The 23,999-nt window shown below is 37.6% G+C and overlaps 1 protein-coding gene across 1 annotated transcript in view; it reads right to left on the bottom strand.

Moving 5' to 3' along the window:
- Window positions 1-547: 547 nt before the first annotated feature.
- Window positions 548-23,999, bottom strand: part of LOC107755676 (sucrase-isomaltase, intestinal-like) — a 68,594-nt gene continuing 45,142 nt past the window's right edge. Inside the window, exons 27-48 of the mRNA XM_016572564.1 lie at window positions 23,607-23,761; window positions 23,278-23,446; window positions 23,051-23,147; window positions 15,384-15,496; window positions 15,156-15,281; window positions 14,718-14,849; window positions 14,410-14,529; window positions 11,666-11,728; window positions 11,184-11,300; window positions 9,761-9,851; window positions 7,835-7,973; window positions 7,604-7,737; window positions 7,259-7,293; window positions 6,400-6,516; window positions 6,035-6,183; window positions 4,671-4,755; window positions 4,043-4,099; window positions 3,822-3,946; window positions 2,946-3,034; window positions 2,192-2,241; window positions 1,777-1,938; window positions 548-786 (exon numbers count right to left, since the gene is read on the bottom strand). Of these exons, the coding sequence (XP_016428050.1) occupies window positions 706-786; window positions 1,777-1,938; window positions 2,192-2,241; window positions 2,946-3,034; window positions 3,822-3,946; window positions 4,043-4,099; window positions 4,671-4,755; window positions 6,035-6,183; window positions 6,400-6,516; window positions 7,259-7,293; window positions 7,604-7,737; window positions 7,835-7,973; window positions 9,761-9,851; window positions 11,184-11,300; window positions 11,666-11,728; window positions 14,410-14,529; window positions 14,718-14,849; window positions 15,156-15,281; window positions 15,384-15,496; window positions 23,051-23,147; window positions 23,278-23,446; window positions 23,607-23,761 (2,406 nt within the window). The 3' untranslated portion in view covers window positions 548-705. The remainder of the gene's footprint in view (window positions 787-1,776; window positions 1,939-2,191; window positions 2,242-2,945; window positions 3,035-3,821; window positions 3,947-4,042; window positions 4,100-4,670; window positions 4,756-6,034; window positions 6,184-6,399; window positions 6,517-7,258; window positions 7,294-7,603; window positions 7,738-7,834; window positions 7,974-9,760; window positions 9,852-11,183; window positions 11,301-11,665; window positions 11,729-14,409; window positions 14,530-14,717; window positions 14,850-15,155; window positions 15,282-15,383; window positions 15,497-23,050; window positions 23,148-23,277; window positions 23,447-23,606; window positions 23,762-23,999) is intronic.

Below are 23,999 nucleotides of genomic sequence, written 5' to 3' on the forward strand. Positions count from 1 at the left end.
TTTATCTTGTTTTCATAATCTTTGGAAGCCAAAACTGAAATTGAAACTCAATTACAATTTATTTCACAGCCCTTCAATGAACAATTGTATTTTTATTAACTATTAACAAAGCTTCATAAAAGCTGTAAAACATTTCCATATTTCTCTTAAATTTGCATGGTTAAATGAAGACATAATTAGAAAGTTGATCATTGATAATAAAACCACACATTATTCTTTGAAACTCCAGATGTACTTTAATTTTTTTCCTTATTTCCTCATCAACCGCCCAACTGTAAATAGGAACCTGCATGAAACGAGTGTTCTGGATCAGCATGTGTCATCTGTTATTTCAATGTTTTCTGTTTTTCATAATGTCTTCTCTAATGTATTCCAGCATGCAGGGTTGGTTATAGCAAGACAACAGTCTCTGTGTGTTTTTGATTTATTTGAATCAGAATGATGTTTAATGCGCCTGACTGTTTAGTGATGTCTTCTTTGCATTTGTGCATGCAGCAAAGAAACAAAACATTTCTTCATAGATTAAATCAAATATGACCATAAAATATCCAATCAGTCACAGCCTTAATGGGGTTTAAATCACTTTATTGCAAGTTTTATTGCAGCTAAACAAATTACTAGTTGACGGATCATTGGTAAATAAACGTAAATAATCAGTAAATAATTACTCTGTTTAAGCCTGTCTCCATAGATTTATGTCCAAGTCTAAGCTGTGCTCCAGGTGATGGTGAAAGGCTTCTCGATGGTGTGAGACTGTGATGTTGCATCAAGCTGCAGCTCCTGAACCTGAGGGAGAGGAAGAGAAGAGACTGCATAAACCACATACTTACATGATGCATAAATCATTTCCAAAACTGATATGATCAATAAGTTATAACAACATGCTTTTACATTATTTTAACTCATCAAAATCATTTAACCAATTTTCAACTTTTTTTTTTTGTGTCATGAAAATAATTAAAATTAAAATATTAAAATCCCATTTAAAAATGGCAAATAATAATAATAAAAAATACAACAACATATTTATTTGTATTGATTTCAGGGTGAATTATTACAGGCATTAATTAAATAGTTCCAAGATGTATAAATCATTTTCAATTTAAATACATAATAATCATTTATAAAGGCTTATTTATATTGCCTAAAATATGAAGATTTCAATTTTTAAATATTAAATCTATCTTTTTAAAATATATTTTTATATTTATTGTATTGTTTTGGGGTTATAAATATGACAAGGGCATTTTCACGAGATCCACTCAATTATAAATGTAGATTTCAAAATGAAAACTCAACATCAATAACTTAATAATTTGGCAAATACATAAAAAAAAGTAAAATTAATTAGATTAGAGCTTATATTTTGCAATTCTGACTTTATAACTCAATTGTACGTAATCACACATTTCTAACTTTAAAACTTGCAATACGTTTTTTTCTCTCTCAGTATTTGCAAGATATAAACTCACAATTGTAAGTTATAAAGTCCAATTATGAGGAACAACTTTTTTCTCAGAATTGTGGGTTTATATCTCACAATTCTGAATTTATAATTCACAATTGTGTCTTACAAATTCAAACTTTCTAATACACAATTGCGATTTTATATCACAGAATTCTGACTTTATAACTCGCAATTGTGTTTATATCTCACAATTCTGAGAAAAAAGAGTCACAATTATCTTTTTGTATTTAGTGGTGGAAACAAGCTCCCATAAAAGTGCTTCGATGACAGTATCAAACTAAAGTACATGTTAGCATGACGTATCTCACCTCAGCGTTATACGTGAATTCCAATTTGGCATCGGGCTTTCCAGTCACTTTCATGATAACTTGAGTGACGGGCGCTGACACACCCCACACCTTCACGACACCCAGGGTCAACCTGTCGGCCTCGGCCAGACCATCTGTGAGAACTGCGTTGGTAAGAACACCCTACAAATACAATCACACAGGACAGCTGTTACACAACACTATACACACATGCATGTTTACAGTATGAGCAAAAATCCTATTGCAAATGAAAACAGTTGACAGTAAGTAATGCAAATGTATATACATAGAGAAGAAATGTTTCTAAACAGAGAGAGTCTTTAAGTGAGATGGACATTCTTGGATTGAATGACCTCAATCCAAATAAATCTGAAAGAACTGCACACACAGCTTTCTTCAAAACATATTAACGTACCGAAGACACAGAGAAAGACGTCAAGAGGAAACGCTTGTTCTGAACAGTATCTGTAAGGAGAAACAAGAATAGAAGATTAAGAGAAGAACAGGAGAGGACCATTTAAAAAAAATGTGATACAATGACTTTGATTTTAGAATGATTTACATAAAAAATACAGAAAATAATATATAGATACATATTCAGAATACTGTTTTAATGTTTGCAATGCTGATAAAACCTTACATGAAATTATGTAAAAAGTAATAAATCAAAAAAAAAAACATGCCTACATTTTTATTGCAAAAATCCAAAAACGTAATATTGTAAACCAATACATTTTGACATCTGCATCACATGACCAGCTCCATATATACAGCTTTTCTGATGTAAAAAGCTTGTTCAGTAGCACACATAGTAAAGTGAAAAATGTTAACATTATCAACTAGGTTAAGCGTGGAGCTTAGTGCTGCTGGTACAGCATTTTCAGATACGATCGAGCATTAACCTTTTACAACAACCACCAACCAGCGTAATAAAACATTGCCAGATTCACATTCATGTGTTTGGGATAAAACTGCATGTGCTTTTAGCGCCACTCACTGGACGTTTCATTAAGAAAGCACTTCTGAAATGCTGCCAGAGGCACGTTTGTCCAATGAGTTTGGGTGAAATAAACAGCTAGTGGAATTATGATCATCAAGTTCAATCAAAACCATTACATTCCTCGTGATTCCCATTCCTGCACACACGGATACAAACATACATAACTTACCAATTCCCTCTCCGTCATCCCAGAACAAGGATCCATGTGCTGAACCTCCATCATCAAGAGCAACAAGAAGACCCAGAGGATTCAGACGACTATGAGGAAAAAAGAGAACATTACATTAGTGTTGTGGCGTCACATGAACACCTACATTTAAACGATTGTATTATTATATTTTAAAGGTTCCTAATTTTGTTTTAGAACTTCCTACAATAGGTTTACATGCATCCAAGGTAAAAAAGAACACTTGCATTTTCTCATAATATGCACTCTATTCATTTACTAACTGCTTGTTTTCTTAAAAAAAAAAAAAAAACGAACACTTTTATTTTTCTTTTCTCTATTCTTTTTGCATTCTGTCTATTTCTTTTCATTTATTTATTATACAATTAACAAAAGCAAAAAAGGCCTCTAACACTAGCTCGCTCTATTATTTTTCTATTCTGTTTTCTTTTTATTTATTATATAATAAAAAAAAAACTTGCTACGTGTGCTGCATTAAGCTAAGTGAGACTTGTTATAGCACTTGCATATCTATGCTCTTTTGTTGATTTTGATTGCTTCTATTGTCCTCATTTGAAAGTCGCTTTGGATAAAAGCATCTGCTAAATGACTGAATGTAAATGTAATGTAAATATATAATATCCATTGCAACATAACCTCACTTCTCACAGTGTCTGAAACAGTTCGAGCTAAAGCCCTCCTTTCTGAGAGCCTACTCTGCTCTGATTGGTCAGATGCTCAGTCTGTTGTGATTGGTCAGCCCCAATGTGGACATTTAAAAGAAAATTGACTGTTTGTGGAGAAAGAAACCTTTTAAAAGTGGAAAAATAAAACTATGCAACTGTAGAAAAACGGCCTCAAGTCTGTATAAAGATGCACCTGTAGTGTGTGTTGTTCTCTGGTTTCTGCCAGGGCAGGATGTGGCCTCCTCTCACGTGCAGGTTAATTTTCGATAACGGTGTATCCATATTCATGAACTGTCCTCGCACTCCAACAACTTCACCCTGGGAGATAAATCACATACAACCCAATATACAGAGGACAAAGTATGGCAGGTTGAATTTGTTATGCACTTACTTGCATGCTGATAAAATGCTTACCGTGTGGTAGTCGTACCAGCGGGCGTTTGGCACGTAGCCCCTGACCACACTAACGCCCTTCACAAAACAAAATAAATGACAAATTAATAAACAACAGTCATAAAAACACCTGACCTCTCCTTACTGACCGAATATAGCCCTATGAGAGTGTGTGACTTAATAAAAGACATACAAATGAATGAAAAAAACAAAACATTTTAATATAAAATATTTAATATTAATAATAATAATAATATTACATTAAAATACATATTTTAAACAATAATTTTAGAATTAAAATAATAAGTAATATGTAAATGAATGAATTATATAATATATTAATAAACAATGATATATTTACATAAATTCATTGAAATCCATCCATATTTTTCACTGAAAAAAATAATTAATATTAAAATTAGAAATAATATGTATATATTGGCTACACTGTGTATATTATGTATATAATAATATTATACAATATAATTGATATTTATTAATTTTATTAACATTAAAATAAGTAATATGATAATTGAATTCATCTGTGCATGTGGGTCAGTTCAGGGTCACCCACCTCAAAACTTAAACATTAATACTGGACACTGTGACTCATAGCGTGAACATAGAGGAGCTGTTTTTGTGTGCATACCGGGTCTAAAGCAGCTGTGATGAGAAGCGCGGGACCCCAGAGGAACTGCCTGTCGATGCTCCATGTGTTTTCATCTGACACAAACCTACAGTACAGAACACAGCGCTGAGAACAGCATCTAATCAACACTGTACACACAGATCCTGACGCGAGAGAGGTTTACAGCATAACATGAAAACATGAGATGCTGAACACAATAGTACTAATGTCTTGTTTTCAGTATATTTAAATGAGCACTTTTAACACTTTTTAAGAAAATGGTTTCTGCATAACAGTTCATTCTTGTTCTCAAATATGATTGGCTGAGAGCCTTTTCCAGTCATGTGATATTCTCCAAGCATCAGCACTGGAACCTCTTCACTGTTTGTCTCACTCCACCTGCAGCGACTGCCACCATATATTTTACAACAGGGTTTCTGCAGACTTGAACAAGTTAAATTTAAGACTTTTTAAGACCTTTTTAATACCACCTTTTATGAAATTTAAGACCTAAACCTGTAATGGAAATACACAAAAAATTATATAATTATATATATATATTATATATAGCTTTGGATAAAAATATACTTTTGAAAATCCAGCATTTAGTTGATCCTGACACACGCTCATTGTCACATTTGTAAACACGATGGCTTTCTTCTTTCACGAGGGATTTGGTGCTACGACAGATTTATTTAAGATCGAGACATGCACGTCTCCCGGAAATCCTGTAGAATTCAACCAATCAGATGACGACTTCGAGACTCCTAAAGTGTTTCCAGTTTAGTGTGCCATATGCCTCAGAGAGTTCAGCCAGCGGTCTGTAGGTGTGACGTCTGAGGCTGAGCCTAAACGTGAGCTATAATTCATTTTGGATGTAGGAAAGAGGCAATCTTTGCTCTTATTAATCTATTACCTGCTCCAGAGCAAACAGATTTGGATTAGGGGCTATGTTAACTTTAATACATTTATATTTAGGCTATATTTAACGTAAATCCTGCTTTTGTACGTCTGACTGAATTGTTTGCTTGTGTTTATTTTCTATTGTTCTTTATAATGGCTCTTGTGTTCATTTAAATGTTGTTCAATAAATATTGTTTTACATAATTAATATGCCATATTTGGTATTGAGAAAGGGTCTGTCAACTTGAGATTTAAATCCGTGGCAGAAGGAAGTAGTTCTGTCGCAAATGAGGGTATTTACTGACACTGAATTTACTTACACACTCGTGCCGTCTAAGTGTTGTATAAATGCAATAGCACACTCGTAACTGTATATCAGCACATTGTGATTACCTATGGCATTCGGCCTACAGCCGTGCTAATATACAGCCATATCGCACAGCTATGAAAACTACAAAACATGAGTACTGGAGGACACTCACTCATGAAGCAGAGGTCTGACCACAGTGTTTCCGTGAGCGTGAGCTTCGTACATCAGTGTGTTCAAATACGGCAGGAGGGTGTAGCGAATATTCAGCACATCACGAGAGATAGCAGCAAACTCTGGTCCCCAGGCCACGGGATCCTGCCTCTGCGAAAAGTCACAAAAAACTAATCAGATTACAATCATTCAGCACTTCTGAAGAAAATATAAAAAATATCTTCCTTTACAAAGAAATGTATACAGGTTTGGAACAGCTTGAGGGTGAGTAAATGACAGCATTTTCATTTTTGGGTGAACTATCCCTTAAACACTGGCCCAAAAATCTTAAATCTGTCCATAAAAAGGTGCCATGTGTGTTCTTACTGGCATGTTTATGGTGTTGTGGTTTCTGGAGAATGGGTAGAAAGCTCCAAGCTGCATCCAACGCAGGCACATCTCGTATTGGGCAGGGTTAAAGAAGCCACAGATATCAGCACCGGTCTGGAACACACGCGGAAAGGGAGAGTCAGAAGAGAAAAAGAAGACACAGAGAGAAATATAACTATAGATCTCTGTGAAAACTGGACCACAAGAGCCAACTCCAAAACTTTAATAAATAAACTCTAGAGTCAATGTAATGGCTGCATACTAGTGTAGTCCCAGCAAACACATAATGTTCCCCTACCATTTTTTGAGAACCAAAAAATAACATTCTAGTAACGTTCTTTTTAGCTATTATTTTTTGCAGCTATAAAATAACGTTGCAGGGTGGTTATTTTTAATAACCTAAAAATGGTTCCCTAATGGTTATTATGTTGCAACCAGAAAATAACGTTCTGAGTAAATGATATCGGAGTAAAGAGGTTAGGGGAACGTTAAAATAATGTTAGAATAATGTTATACCAACCAAAAACTAGCATTCTATTTCCGTTAAGAAAATTTCCTGGCTACCCAAAAATAAGCCTTAACAAAATAACCGTCTGGAAACCAAAAACTAACATTCTGACAGTGTTATTTTAACATTATGTTAAACAAAAAAAACGAATGTTCTGAGAACATTATACTAATGTTTTGTTAACGTTACAATAACATTCTGGGAGAAAACTTTCCTGGCTAACCAAAAACAAACCATAAAACTAACATTCTGGGAACCAAAAAACTTAGCTGGGATGCACCCAACTGAACTAAAGCACAAGTAAAAATCAGCAGCAAGTGCTTGGGGCAGGACGAGAGAGACACTTACGTAAGGGATGCCAAATATGCTGAACTCCATCATGCCTGAAAAGAGGGAGTTTGGTTTTCTTGTCAACAGATGTTCAGTTTATACACTGAACTGTACAGTAGATACAGTAGCTGTCCAACAAAATACACCATGATTTAATGAAGGAGGATGAATTATTTATTCCTGTGATCAAAGCTGAAATTTCAGCATCATTACTCCAGTCTTCAGTGTCACATAATCCTTCAGAAATCATTCTAATATGCTGATTTAGTGAATTTAGTGAATACTGACAATATTGAGTGCTAAATATGAGCAATAGCAATGCTTATCTTCTCGAAAACCACCAAATAATCAGCTCCATCATACCTATGATGGACTTGAGAAGCTGGTCCCAGGCGGAGTAGTTGTCTCCCAGCCAATGTCCTGCCCAGCGACCACTAGACGGATATGTTGAACGGGTAACTACGACACCTCTCTTTTCAGTGGCACTAAGCAAAGCACTGTGAAACACACATAAACACACACAGCAATTAAAACTCATTCCAGAACAACTGAGAAATAAATATAGAAGTGAATATGGAGGACTAGAAAACTCACTCATAAGTAGGTTTCGTGTGAGACCAGCCATATAAGTTGTGGACATCATAATGCCTGACGCGTGTGCCATCAGCCAGGATCTGCTCGCTGTTCATGCATAAAGTCTTATGGTTCAGGCCTCTGTGCATGGACTCCAGAGCTGGGAAAAGGCAGACACATACGTACGGCAGGTTTATTTTGGACAGAAAGTGCTAAATACAGGTGCAAATGTTAGGGCTGCCTGCTTAATAGTCAACGAGAAGAGGCTTAGACGAGAATAGAATCATCCAAATGCTCGCCTATCATTCATCGACCTCAAACATGGCTTATTATTTAAAATTGAAACATGTAAGTAGTAGCAACTTTTGGTGTTTTTTATCCTTTATTATTATTGAACAGTAAGGAGCAAACAGGCAGCAAAGTGGGAGTGAGAGAGGGGAACGGGATCCGAACTCGGGATGTCCAAGGTGCTATAATGCTATAAGTCAGGGGTGCCCAAACTCGGTCCTGGAGGGCCGGTGTCCTGCAGAGTTTAGCTCCAACTTGCCTCAACACACCTGCCTTCAAGTTTCTAGTATGCCTAGTAAGAGCTTGATTAGCTGGTTCAGGTGTGTTTAATTGGGGTTGTAGCTAAACTCTGCAGGACACCGGCCCTCCAGGACTGAGGTTGGGCACCCCTGTTATAAGTAATTCTACTAAGTAGTAGCAACTTTACATGGCCGCTCGCCCTGACATTAACCTAGATAAATGTGTGTTATTTGGCACATTTTTAGGTGTTTTTATTTGTGTATACTCTTAATATCAACTAAATCTTGTGCTTTTGGAAAATAACGTAAACAAACAGGATGCGCTTTCTGCTGTCTCTGTCTTTGTGAACTGGAGCACATCACAAAAATGAACCAAAATTCAGACATGAGAAATTTATCTACAGAAACCTTGAAATGTCTACAATTCAAATCTAAAACAAATACTCTCTGATTATGAAATAATTAGAATATCTCCATGCTATTTTCTCTGATACATTCATAGTCATTACGTTTGCCAGTGCTTTGCATCAAGCTTTATGCGTGCACTTGCGTGTAGAAAAGGCTATATATTAAAGGCTTATTATGGTTTAGTTCCCTCTCCCAGTATATAGTAGTCAACTAATGGCTTAACTGAATGACTACCAGCCTGAAATTGTACTGCTGGTTTTGTCTGGTCAGAGGAGAACTGGCCCCCCGACTGAGCCTGGTTTCTCCCAAGGTTTTTTCTCCATTCTGTCACCGATGGAGTTTTGGTTCCTTGCCGCTGTCGCCTCTGGCTTGCTTAGTTGGGGACACTTCATTTCCAGCGATATCGTTGACTTGATTGCAAATGATTGCAAAGATACTATTTAAACTGAACTGAGCTGGATGATGACATCACTGAATTCAATGATGAACTGCCTTTAACTGAAAAATGAGTGTTTACTATTGTCATTTTTGCATTATTGACACACTATTTTCCTAATTAATGCTGTTCAGTTGCTTTGACACAATCTGTATTGTTAAAAGCACTATATAAATAAAGGTGACTTGACTTGACTTGACTACCAGTCAGTATTGCCAAATTAAGCTACTTTAACACTGTTGCTATGGGTTGTTTTTCATGTCCCCAGGCTGAATAAACCACAATAATGTGATATTTGGCTCCTGGAATGTGCATTTTACCAGTGGAACCCCACAAAAAAAAAAATGCAGATTTTACACCCCAGAATGCAACTTTTACTGGGGGACCTTCCCCAAATTGTGAATGGGCAAGTTTTGAGTAGCAATTGGGTAGGTGTTGTTGTGAAAACCTGGCAACCCTGCTACCGGTCGACTAAACAAATCTTTAGTTGGGGGCAAGCCCAGGAAATGCTGACCACTGTGTTGTAAAATATCTGTTGCCAAGTACACATTACAGGACACACTCATACGAACTTACGGGGCATGTATGGAGGGTTTTCCAAAGCGGGATCCCCTAGGCATTTCTCTCCGACGGTGCCATGCACGAAAGTGGCCGGCTCATTCATGTCCTTCAGAAAGCAAAACACAGTGACAGTGTTATCATCCAATGAATCCAAAGGAAAAAACAGTGGTGATATGCAAATGAGCGTAAAAATGGGGTTATGTTAAAGGGGTCATCGGATGGCCATTTTCCACAAGCTGATATGATTCTTTAGGGTCTTAATGAAAAGTCTATAACATACTTTCGTTAAAGTTTCTCAATGGTAGTGTAAAACAACACCCTTTTCACCCTGTCAAAAACAGCTCTTTTAAGAGCAAGCTGTTTTCTTGCATGCCGCTTTAAATGTTAATGAGCTCTGCTGACCCCGCCCCTCTCTTCCGAGCCGCTCTTTGAGAGACGGTAAACTTTAGCCGCATTTATCATGAAACTTGCTAACTAGCACGTTATTAGGAAAGATGATTTGCAAAGATTCATTAAAAAAAACGTATACTCACTTCTTCTGGAGGTGAAGCTGGATCACGACCTGGGTCTGTGTGAAATCACACAGACAAGAAGCTAAAAACGGCTTGATTTGAGAAAGGGGTAAAGATTTTAGTACATAAAAAAAAAAACTGGGTGGATTTTTTACATTATAGGGTGGTTGTGTACACACACTGCCAACACACAGTTATGTTCAAACAAAATGTAAAAGTGCATTTCGCATTCGATGACCCTTTAAGTCTTCACTTGTTCTTGGACAGCTCACCATGACTTTGTCAAGTAAGATGTATTCCTGAATCAATGTCCTTGTTGGGATTTCAACAACATTCTTATAAATCTGTAATTTTTCTCAATTTTAGAGGTATTTCATTGTAACGGTTATAATTAAATGTGTTGTTTTAGAAGCAACAATGGCGTGTAATGGCACAGATGTCCTCAAACAACATGAGACACTTGAGAAAGCCAACTTACTGTAATGCTATTTAAACTACTTCTTCTTCTGAGACTAAAATTCTCAACACTAACTTCTCCTAGAGCTTTAAAGCTAGAGTCACTAAACTCAGGTCAGACCTTCAGACTATTCTGAAGTTTGTTTGTATGTCTTTTCAGACTGATCCAACATAAAATGAAGATTAAAATCACAAAAAGACTTACATTCATGGAATGTTCAAATGAGTCAAGATTCTTAAAACTCCATCTGAATGTTTTTTTTTTTTTTCATAAAACTTTAAAACTAACATTACAACTTTAAACTACTTAAAACTTCAATCTTCAAGCTTTAAAAACTTGTTTCAAACTTTCTGGTCTGGCTTTCTCAAGCCAACTTCAAAGTTTGTCTTGACTAACTTTTTTTATCTAGCTCAGGAAATTGCTTTACTTTTCATTCCAACATGAAAAATGACAAAAACAAAGCACTCACGATCCAAAGTCCATCAAACTTCATGACGTTGTTGTAAAAGTCTTTAATCTGCTGTGCCCACCATTCTGCTGTACTGCTCTTGAAGAAATCAGGGAACGCCACGAAAGCTCTGAATAGCTGAAAGTTTAAACGAAAGAAACGTTAGATTAGACAAGGTGAATATTGGATATTACTCGTATCCGTTTAAATAGTAATGTGCTGATTCTCTTCTTATGTGTTCTGTTTGTTTACTACATGCAGTGGGTGATATAGTACTAGTATGTGCTCATTGGCTGACGGTGTGTGTTTTGCATGCTAATTGGTTGATAGTATCGACGATCATCTCTCTTGACTGCTTTTGCAATTATAGCCCACTGTACTGATGATATATAGGAGAACAAGAGAAAAGATGGCCAGTTCTCTGATTAAAGAGAGACAGAAAGAGAAAGAAAGCGACATATAGAGAAAGACAATGAAACAGAACAAAAGAGAGAAGCAGATACCTCTACTTGAGTATCCCAGTCCAAAGAATTGTCCACAGTAATATTGGGATAATCAGGCCACACCTACAACACACAGAAACAACCGCTAAAATCAGTGCTTTCGTCTAAAATTAAAGGATCATTCCTGCTTTCAGTACATGTCCTCATCATACCGTATGTCTTAAAACATCAGGTTCTCTAATCAAAATGCTCCAAACAAATCACCAAATCTCTTCAACTAATGTTGTATATGAACATGAATGAAGTTTCCCGCTTTAACCTCATTTAACTCGGAACTCTGAATTCTGAATACAATTCTTCCAATGTCTTCCAGTGGTTATTCCAGTTTAGGACTTGCGGAATGCAGCATACAAAAACATAATGACATCATCTTCTAAGAAGTAACATCAGTTTTGGGGGGAAAACAACAGCACAAAGAGCAGAACAAAGTATTAGCAATGGATCTGATAAATTATGTGCTGTTTTTTGGTATCATTTGGTTTGTTTCACTATAAAACATCTATCCTGTTTGAAAGAATTATGGAAATTGGTATCATGATATTAAAATTAAAATAATAAATATAGCTGCAAATAGCAATTATCGGGGTTCAAGCGCTTTAAGGCTTTTAAAGCAATGTGAAAAAAGTAATGTGCTTTCTTTAGTAACCATGTAAACACGTATGTCATAGAGGGAAAAGACAACCAATAATGTACAAAGGAAATATATTTGTTTTAATGCTTTTTAACAGTTATCGAGGTTGAGCCAAAAGCCTAGGACTAGTTCGCTAAACTTGGATTTTGAAATAATGTTTGATGAAGGTTTGATTGACAAGTTGCTCAGAATGAGGAGTTCTACCATGCGATATGAACGTTGTGGGCGCATGTAATAAATTGCGCGAGTTAAAACCATTTTTTTTTTCTCCATGTTATAGCACCACCAAGTGGACAGTTGCCGCATTTTTCATGCAACCACAGAATGAGCTCTTACTCATGTGTGCCAAGTTTGGTGAATATATTATTCCGTTGTTGAGCTATAGGCATTATAGTAAAACTAGCTTCGCGCACTATGAACGGTTTAGTGCCCCTTAGAGACTCCAGAGAATCTTACTGAACTGGTTTGGTTGCAATTAGGCCAAAACCGGACAAAAAAGGACTAGTTCGCAAAAGAAGATTTTTCAAAAAATCTAAAATACCCCAAAATTTCACCAGGTCGACAAGCGAATCCGAGGCATACATTTTGTCCATCTTGGGCAAAGGATTCCAACGAGGCACTGTGCCTAACGGTTTGGGAGTTATGATCGATTATGTACTTTTGGCCGCTGTATGCTTTATGTAAAAGCAATAGCAAATGCAACCCCTCCGGTCTGAACCACCCTGCTCTGAGCAGGACTCGAACCCTGGTCACCAGCAGGAGAGGTGGGCACGCTAACAAGGACTCCAAAGACCACGTTTCAAATCCTGCTTGGAGCAGGGTGAGTGTAACGGAGGCCAGCCAGTGTGAGCTGTGTAGGTAAACCTCACTCCCTTGATCTCAAGAGGCACGCTAGACTCTGTGGTCTTTAGTGTCTTTGTTAGCATGCCTGCCACCCATGCTGGCGACCTGCGTTCGAGTCCTGCTTGGATCAGAGTGGTTAGGACCAGAGGGGTTACACAAACTTTCTTTATTATCATTCTATCAGGCATTTCCTGTTGTGTACTGTTGATAATCATATTATACTTAAATCACAACACAAGCAAACCAATGTTTTAAAAGCTACAGAGTTTGAGGTACAGCAGAACATGAAGTGCTGCAGAGCAGAGAAAAATATACTGTCAAAAAACTCTGAATCAATATATAGTTGCAAAAAAAAAGTAAGTGAACCATTTTTTTAGTTTCCTGGTTTTCTGCCTAAATTGGTCATGAAATGTGATCTGATCTTCACCAAAGTCACAAATATCAACAAACAAAATATTTCTAAGCTGATAAAACACAAACAGTCATGATCTTTCATGTCTTTATTGAACACACCCATGGTTGAACCACCTTTGGCAGCAATCACCTCAAGCAAGCGCTTCCTGTAGCTGTGAATTAGACCTGCACAACGTCCAGGAGTCATTTTGGACCAAGCTTCTTCTGAGCTTCACAGCCACATTGAGATTATCCTGTACGATATCCTGATAAATTTGGGAATTAATTTTCCCCTCCACAATGGCAAGCGGTCCAGGTCCAGAGCAAGCAATGTAGCCCCAAATCCCTGTTACTCTAGGGGTTTTTTCCACCTCATTGAGCATTCTGCGTTGAGCCTTGGCTGGGTGTATCCACAGCACAATATCGTCTCCATTTATAGACAATTTGTCTAACTGTGGACTGATGAATATCTAAAGTCTTTGAGATTACTCTGTAACACTTTCCAGCTACATGCATGTCAACAACTCTTGATCGTAGGTCTTCTGAGATCTCTTTTTGCGAGGCATGGCTCACATCAGCTAATGCTACTTGTGAATACACACTGACACTGTTTGGGTATTAATATAAGTCAATTTAGCAGAGGCCTGGTGTTACACTTACTTTTTCACCCATCACTTTGTATGTTTAATGGGTATGTTCAATAAAGACATGAAAGATGATGACTGTTTGTGTTTTATCAACTTTTGGATAATCAATTGTTGTGACTTTGGTGAAAATCAAATCAAATTCCATGACCAATTTATGCAGAAAACCAGAAAATTTAACTGATTCACTTACTTTTTCTTGCAACCGTATGTTCTTCTTGTGTTTGTCATACCTTTCCCCACACAATGTCATTGCTGAGCTCGGGAGGCCATTTGATGAAAATGTCTTTTTCAACCCCGGTATCAAATGCAGGGTAGGAGCCTTTTGTCTCATTGGCTGCTATAGCCGGGTCCTGAAGCGCACAAACAAATAAAGCATGTAGTTTTGGTACAGAATACATTTCACTGCATGTTCTTAGACAGAACAAGAACAGCATACTGTACATCGATCTATATGTATAAGCTCTATTTACATTACAACATCTTTTACCATTTTATAGAAACAACTTAGTTTTTCCAAGTAATAGAGAATTGTTCGCACCAATATGAAGATGAAGCGCATCCCCTCAGCCCTCATGTTGTCCACCAGAGCAGGCAGTCCCTTGAAGTTCACTTTGTCCAGCGTAAAGTCCATCTGCCTCTCCATATAGTCAATGTCTGCATATTGAACATCCTTTGAGGGATCAAAGGCCAAATATTATGATCACTGAACCTAAATGTGAAGTTCCAAGGTGATTGAGTAATTTAGTGAAAACTTAGCAATGCTTTGGTTTGAAACATTTAATTCTGCAGATGCTGGGAGCATGATGTAGGATCTTGTGAGTGGTTGCTATGCAGTCGCTAGGCGGTTATTTACAGGCCCAAACAAAATTCTATGGAATATTTTTTTACTATTTGATGGTGTGCCAGTCAAAAAAATATACAAAAATGTTGAGACTGAAAAACACACATGCGCAAACTAAATAATGATATTTCTTACATAAGGAATTTTAGCAGCTTTCATGTCTCTGTAAAGATCTGCGATCTCTGCATCTTTGGAGTAGCCGTAACGACAAAGCTGGAATCCAAGCGACCAATAGGCTGGAAGAACCGGGCGGCCGATCATCTGTCAAACAAAATGCACAAACCAAGAGAAAATTATTTTACATTTCATGCAAATGCATTTTAAAACAAATATTCAAATGGCTTAAGAAAATCTAATGGTCACCTCAGTGTACTGCTGAACCACAGCTTCTGGAGTGGGTCCCATCACCATGTAGAAGTCCAGGATGCCTCCGACGGTGCGGTAGGTCAGAGCTGGAGTAGGCAAGAAGGTGACATCTAAAAGAGCAAAGCACAAAAAAAGAGAAAACGATGACATCATCCCTGTGACTCAATGCATCGCCTCAGCTTTTCTTTTCTTTTCCTTTCTACACCTGCACTTACAGTCTCTTAACTGCAATAATTAGTGGATGTTTATGGCAGACAACATTACTATTCCAGAGCAGAATGGACACAGTTTACGATAATGTTTACACTACGTAAAATCTAAATTGGAGTTTTGTGATTTTAAGTCTTTTTTATTTTTTTATATAAAAATAATTTTTATTAGGATTACAGGTTACAATTCATCCCTAAATCCAAATATCTAAATATGCAATGTGCAATAGTTTTTTATACATACAATAGATTTTAAATATAAAACATGTAATTTACTAATATAAACAAATATGCTCAAATAGCAATTTTAACATATTAATGAATTATTTTTGTATTTTATTGCATTTTCTGCTGAAATTCTCATTTCCGCAACTTAGGTATCATTACTGCAACAGGTATTCATTTTATGTTGATTTAATAAATGAAAAATTTGTATTTTGATTTTAAATGCATGTGAAAAATATATATTATGTTCTTTCGGGTTTAACCACATCATTTTGAAAATACTGTATGTCAGATTTCAATAAAATATAAAAAATATAAAATATAAAAATGATTAGATAAATTACAATTGCCATTGTGGTAATGACAGAAAAAAGTCAAAATCAAATAAAAATGTTCATTTTTAATATGTATTATTTCATAGTTTCAAGTAATTATACATGACTGTTAATATTCAACTTTTAAAAATGTGAAAATGTATTAGCTTTCATAATGGTATTTTTTCAGGCTGTTGTGGTAATGAAATTTTAAGCCCTGTTTTGGAAATTATAAATAAAAAAAGAAGTAAAATTGTTTGTAGATGTTCACCGACACCTCAGACCTTGCTACTGGTGCTTAAAAAAGCAATTTGTTGATGGAAACCTTTTAAAATGTTCATGTTTTAAAGTTTGGAAACCAAGATTTAATGAGAATGAGCATATAAATATACAGTTTCATTCAAGTCATTAACTTGAACACGTGAATTTACCACATTGATCATAAGCTGCCTGATTCGGAAGTGACGGAGTTAGCATTACTTCGCTTCGCTACATTATTGACATGGACTCCACGAGTTATGTGACCGACTCAAGAACAAGTCCAGAGGGGAACTTTATCCTCAAGAAGGATATCAAGAGATCCTCGTCACAGCTGCTATGTTTCACTCTCTCGAACATCTTCACAAGCTAAGTTCCTTTTAATGCTCTCAGTTATTGGCAACATGCGTGTTGCTAAGGCTATCCGCGTTGCTTAGGCTCATTTAGTTGTTTAGTTGGCAATGTGCAATACTATCTGTCAGTGGTGGGCCGTCAGGGCCAGCAAAGCCTTCTCTGCTGGCCTAAACACTATCAGAATCACTGATTTAGTTTTAATATATTTTCCCATGAATGTGTATTAAATTATTTCCAATAGTCTATTCTCTTCAGTTCATAGCTTTTCTCTTGGTTGCACTGCTTCCAGCAGTGTATGTTTATATTAGAGCTTTTATCCAATCATATTTCAGCAATCGTGTTGCCAGGGTCCAAGAAATCTGCCTTAAGGCCTTCAGAATCCACAGTGCTGGCGTCTGTTAGCTTAAATTAATGGCAATGAAACCGTTGCTTTCTGTGTTACCGGCAACACGCTTGACGCTGCATTAACATGTCTCAACATTATTTTTCACTTGATATAATAGCTGTTGTAATGTGCATTAAACCGGGAGAGATCACTCTGGCGAGCTGTAAGTAAGGGCCCGTGGGCTAAGTGCAAGTTTTCGCACATTGATCACAAGTGCCTGATTCAGAAGTAGCATTGCTTCATGCATTGCTATATTACTGATATGGACTCCATGAGTTATAAGACTGACTTAAGAACAAGTTAGATAGGATCTTCACTCCCTACAGGAACAAGGATTAAGAGATCAAGCTCCACGTCCCAGCTGGCTATGTTTCGCTCTCAATTCATCTCTGAATGTCTTCAGGAAGCTAAACTAAGTTCCTTTCATGCTCTCAGATTATTGGCAACATGCTTGCTAAGGCTTTCCGTCTTTCTTAGACTTATTATTCGTTTTCAGTGAAATGCTTGTGCTAAACTTTTGTGATCATACTGATTATGTGCCTTACTTATCAGGTTGTTATTGGTAGCAAGCTTGTTCCTAAGCTGTCTAGTTGTTACTGGGAGCACGCTTGTTTCTACACTATCTGGTTGGTTTAAAAGGGGCTATGTATCGATACTCGAACCCACGATCAGCAGTGCAGCGATTGGCTGGCAGCAAGACAGCAACGTAATGACATCATATAATTAAAAAGACACCTGACGAAAAACTTGACAAATTTTTGGACTTTTATAAGGAAACAGCCAAGCGAACAAACTACTTAAATGTTATAATAGATAAATGAAATGTGCACTGTTTTTATTTAATTTAAATTTTTTACATGATTCCCAATTATTTCTATTCACGATTTATAATATTTGTACAGGCCTTACATTTTTATTTCAATGTAGTAATTAGCATTCCATTTAATTTTATATTTGAACAGATTTGTTATGTGACAGCATTAATTTAAGTTTCTTAAGGGTCAAGATCATGTTATCTGCATCTCCTGCGCTCCACCAAGCCACTCCCATAATATCTGTCATCACTCAAATTAATGCACGACTCTACATTATCTGTATAGCATGTGTGTAAGACTCGAATACAATTATGAAGTAATAATTGTATGACAAATAAATCTTTCAGTGAGTAAACTGGTTGTTATTGGGAGCACGCTTGTTCCTACGCTATCTGGTTGTTATTGGTAGCACTCTTGTTCCTAAGCTGTCTGGTTATTATTGGGAGCAGCTTGTTCCTAAGCTATCTGGTTGTTATTGGTAGCACGCTTCTTCCTAAGCTGTCTGGTTGCTATTGGTAGCACGCTTGTTCTAAGGCTATCTGGTTGTTATTGGGAGCACGCTTGTTCTAAGGCTGTCTGGTTATTATTGGGAGCAGCTTGTTCCTAAGCTATCTGGTTGTTATTGGGAGCAGCTTGTTCCTACGCTATCTGGTTGTTATTGGTAGCACTCTTGTTCCTAAGCTGTCTGGTTATTATTGGGAGCAGCTTGTTCCTAAGCTATCTGGTTGTTATTGGGAGCACGCTTGTTCTAAGGCTATCTGGTTGTTATTGGTTTGTTATTGGGAGCACGCTTGTTCCTAAGCTGTCTGGTTGTTATTGGTAGCACTCTTGTTCCTAAGCTGTCTGGTTATTATTGGGAGCACACTTGTTCCTAAGCTATCTGGTTGTTATTGGGAGCACGCTTGTTCCTAAGCTATCTGGTTGTTATTGGGAGCACGCTTGTTCCTAAGCTATCTGGTTGTTATTGGTAGCACTCTTGTTCCTGAGCTATCTGGTTGTTATTGGGAGCTCGCTTGTTCTAAGGCTATCTGGTTGTTATTGGGAGCATGCTTGTTCCTAAGCTATCTGGTTGTTATTGGGAGCACGCTTGTTCTAAGGCTATCTGGTTGTTATTGAGAACATGTTGCTGATTAAGCTTTTCAGGTTTGGCAACATACTCGTTAGGTCATCTGGTTAAGGGCAACATGCTTGTGGCTATGGCTTATGCATGTTTTGGCAACATTCTTGTTCCATTCAATGGGTAAGGGTTACATGCTTGTTGTTTAAGGCTTGAAAATTTTCACTGTCATTTTGTGTCTGGGGATATGGCATATGGTTTTGTTTTGGGGGATTATTGCTGCTCTCCCTGCTCTTATCCATGCTAGACTGCATGGATGCGCAGGGAGTTCTTCCCCAGAACAGAACCATACCGCCAATCCAAACTGTATGCTAATTGTCAGTCATCTTTGACGATAGTGGTCCTGACAGAAATCATAGTGTAGCATCAGTTCTGGCAGGTCACTTTAGTCAAGCTTGCATTAGCTGACTCTCAGCTGATCCACATCTACCTATAGGGATGCGACACCTATCACAGCGCTCATATACAAGGTCCTTCAGTATTATCACCAGCTTTTGCATTGCTCAATAGCTATTTACCCACCTCCATCCCCAACTCCTCCTCTGTCAGTCAGGATTCAGCCTTCTGATTCTCCTTTGAATCAGACTAATTTCTAAAATGTACATTAAATTATTGAACCTTAATGATATCTGCAATACATTATGTTGGTTCTGTTCTGTTTACCCTGGAGGGTTTATCGCTGCTCTCCCTGCTCTCATCCATGCTAGGCTGCATGAATGCGCAGGGAGTTCTTGCCCAGAACAGAACCATACCGCCAATCCAAACTATATGCTAATTGTCAGTCATCTTTGACGATAGTGGTCCTGACAGAACTATTTTTTTTTGCAATATGGCAATGAGAATTGGGAGTAGACGAGCTTAATTTGTTATAGGTATAATTTTGCCATGCAAAATTTCTTAATAGGCTTTCTTTAGCCTTTACCTATACAAAATATAAATTATTATTTCTTAAAAACACATTTGTATGCACACATACAAATTTAGTCTAATAAAATGTTAAAAAATGTTAACCATCTCTCTAAATTATATGGACAATATTATAGAAAACTATAGAAAATAATTATAATAATATTTTAACTAAATAATTTTATTTTACAACTGTTAAGTAACTGGCCTGTAATATGTTCATTTTGAAAGTGTCTTCTTTGCTTTTGTCCATGAACAAGCTGCCAACTAGACCAGTTGAAACCAGCAAACCATCTAAGGCTGGTTTTAGGTTGGTCTTAGTCTCCAAATAAGACCATTTAGCACCAGTTGGGCGAGTGAGTGTGTGGTTTGCTCACCCATGGCATTGCTGTTGAGCAGGAGGACGCCGTGAGCATATTTTGATTTCTCCAGACCCATGTAGAAGGGATGGACTCCATAACTGTTCAGCTTATACTACAGATGGGGAGAAACGGATTAGAGTTTGAGTTTGTGATGCAATTTCAGTTGTCCAGATATTGTAAAGTGCAGATGGCATATCACACAGGAAGGCTTATAAAACATCACTAGTGGTTGTGCCACTCACCCCTGGAGGCTGGTCTTTGGTAAACAGGCCGTATTTGTGATAGTTGAGGTCATGTTTGTAGATGGGGTGCTCTGTTTCACCAAAACCATAGACGTAGTTTGAGGGCAGGAGCGTGGAGATCTCAAGGAGCTGATCGGAGAATGTGAGCCCTGGCACGGCAGAGTCCCATCTAGAGAACAGAATAAGATTTAACAAAACACTGAGAATAATTCTGACTTCCTTTCATGAAGAAGACAACAGTGCTTTTATAGTCCTAAAACAGTAGAAACTACAGTCAAACTACTACAAAAGAACCTCTCTGGACAGCTGTATTCAGCTGTATTACTCACATGATTTCTTCTGTGTCCTTTCTGATGACTTGGATCCCAAAAGGCTTGTTATTGATCTGAACCCTGTACAGTCTGTTGTTTTCCTCTGTCTCTGGCATGGCGGGCAGGTCGAGGGGAACGGGGACCTCGTAGCGTGCATTGCTTGGGTCAAAGATCTATATGAAGACCAAAATCAATCTTAATCTCACTCTTAAATGTATTAATTAATTTCTTTAAAGCAGTGGTTCTCAAACCTCTCCATGAAGTACCCTCAGCACTGCACATTTTGTATGTCTCCCTATATCTGACACACCCACATCAGGTCTTGCAGTCTCCACTAATGAGCTGGTGAGTTGAATCAGGTGTGATGAGGGAGACATACAAAATGTGCAGGGCTGGGGGTACTCCAGGACAGGTTTGATAACCACTGCTTTAAAGGGATAGTTCACCCAAAAATGAAAATTACCTCATGATTTACTCACCCTCAAGCCATCCTAGGTGTATATGACTTTCTTCTTTCAGATGAACACAATCAGAGTTATTTTAAAATGTATCTTCCAATCTTTATAATGGCAGTGAACGGGGGGGGGTGAGATTTTGAAGCTCAAAAAAGTCCATCCATGGATCATAAAACGACTCCACACGGCTCCGGGGGTTTACTAAAGGCCTTCTGAAGCAAATCGATGGGTTTGTGTAAGAAAGTTATCCATTTTTAAAACTTTATAAAGCAAAACATCCAGCTTCCAACGGACCACAACTTACGAAGAATGCGTAATTCATTCTTCGTAAATCACTGGAAACTGGAAGTTTTGTTTAGTTTTAAATATGGCTATTTTGGCTTGCAAAAGACCTTTAGTAACCCCCTGGAGCCTTGTGGAGCAGTTTTATGAATGTTGCTGATTAAGCTTTTCAGGTTTGGCAACATAATCGTTAGGTCATCTGGTTAAGGGCAACATGCTTGTGGCTATGGCTTATGCATGTTTTGGCAACATTCTTGTTCCATTCAATGGGTAAGGGTTACATGCTTGTTGTTTAAGGCTTGAAAATTTTCACTGTCATTTTGTGTCTGGGGATATGGCATATGGTTTTGTTTTGGGGGATTATTGCTGCTCTCCCTGCTCTTATCCATGCTAGACTGCATGGATGCGCAGGGAGTTCTTCCCCAGAACAGAACCATACCGCCAATCCAAACTGTATGCTAATTGTCAGTCATCTTTGACGATAGTGGTCCTGACAGAAATCATAGTGTAGCATCAGTTCTGGCAGGTCACTTTAGTCAAGCTTGCATTAGCTGACTCTCAGCTGATCCACATCTACCTATAGGGATGCGACACCTATCACAGCGCTCATATACAAGGTCCTTCAGTATTATCACCAGCTTTTGCATTGCTCAATAGCTATTTACCCACCTCCATCCCCAACTCCTCCTCTGTCAGTCAGGATTCAGCCTTCTGATTCTCCTTTGAATCAGACTAATTTCTAAAATGTACATTAAATTATTGAACCTTAATGATATCTGCAATACATTATGTTGGTTCTGTTCTGTTTACCCTGGAGGGTTATTGCTGCTCTCCCTACTCTCATCCATGCTAGGCTGCATGGATGCGCAGGGAGTTCTTGCCCAGAACAGAACCATACCGCCAATCCAAACTATATGCTAATTGTCAGTCATCTTTGACGATAGTGGTCCTGACAGAACTATTTTTTTTTGCAATATGGCAATGAGAATTGGGAGTAGACGAGCTTAATTTGTTATAGGTATAATTTTGCCATGCAAAATTTCTTAATAGGCTTTCTTTAGCCTTTACCTATACAAAATATAAATTATTATTTCTTAAAAACACATTTGTATGCACACATACAAATTTAGTCTAATAAAATGTTAAAAAATGTTAACCATCTCTCTAAATTATATGGACAATATTATAGAAAACTATAGAAAATAATTATAATAATATTTTAACTAAATAATTTTATTTTACAACTGTTAAGTAACTGGCCTGTAATATGTTCATTTTGAAAGTGTCTTCTTTGCTTTTGTCCATGAACAAGCTGCCAACTAGACCAGTTGAAACCAGCAAACCATCTAAGGCTGGTTTTAGGTTGGTCTTAGTCTCCAAATAAGACCATTTAGCACCAGTTGGGCGAGTGAGTGTGTGGTTTGCTCACCCATGGCATTGCTGTTGAGCAGGAGGACGCCGTGAGCATATTTTGATTTCTCCAGACCCATGTAGAAGGGATGGACTCCATAACTGTTCAGCTTATACTACAGATGGGGAGAAACGGATTAGAGTTTGAGTTTGTGATGCAATTTCAGTTGTCCAGATATTGTAAAGTGCAGATGGCATATCACACAGGAAGGCTTATAAAACATCACTAGTGGTTGTGCCACTCACCCCTGGAGGCTGGTCTTTGGTAAACAGGCCGTATTTGTGATAGTTGAGGTCATGTTTGTAGATGGGGTGCTCTGTTTCACCAAAACCATAGACGTAGTTTGAGGGCAGGAGCGTGGAGATCTCAAGGAGCTGATCGGAGAATGTGAGCCCTGGCACGGCAGAGTCCCATCTAGAGAACAGAATAAGATTTAACAAAACACTGAGAATAATTCTGACTTCCTTTCATGAAGAAGACAACAGTGCTTTTATAGTCCTAAAACAGTAGAAACTACAGTCAAACTACTACAAAAGAACCTCTCTGGACAGCTGTATTCAGCTGTATTACTCACATGATTTCTTCTGTGTCCTTTCTGATGACTTGGATCCCAAAAGGCTTGTTATTGATCTGAACCCTGTACAGTCTGTTGTTTTCCTCTGTCTCTGGCATGGCGGGCAGGTCGAGGGGAACGGGGACCTCGTAGCGTGCATTGCTTGGGTCAAAGATCTATATGAAGACCAAAATCAATCTTAATCTCACTCTTAAATGTATTAATTAATTTCTTTAAAGCAGTGGTTCTCAAACCTCTCCATGAAGTACCCTCAGCACTGCACATTTTGTATGTCTCCCTATATCTGACACACCCACATCAGGTCTTGCAGTCTCCACTAATGAGCTGGTGAGTTGAATCAGGTGTGATGAGGGAGACATACAAAATGTGCAGGGCTGGGGGTACTCCAGGACA

The sequence above is a fragment of the Sinocyclocheilus rhinocerous genome, unplaced genomic scaffold (genome assembly GCF_001515625.1).
Source record: "Sinocyclocheilus rhinocerous isolate Xijiao unplaced genomic scaffold, SAMN03320098_v1.1 scaffold3094, whole genome shotgun sequence".
In the NCBI taxonomy this organism is placed as follows: Eukaryota; Metazoa; Chordata; class Actinopteri; order Cypriniformes; family Cyprinidae; genus Sinocyclocheilus; species Sinocyclocheilus rhinocerous.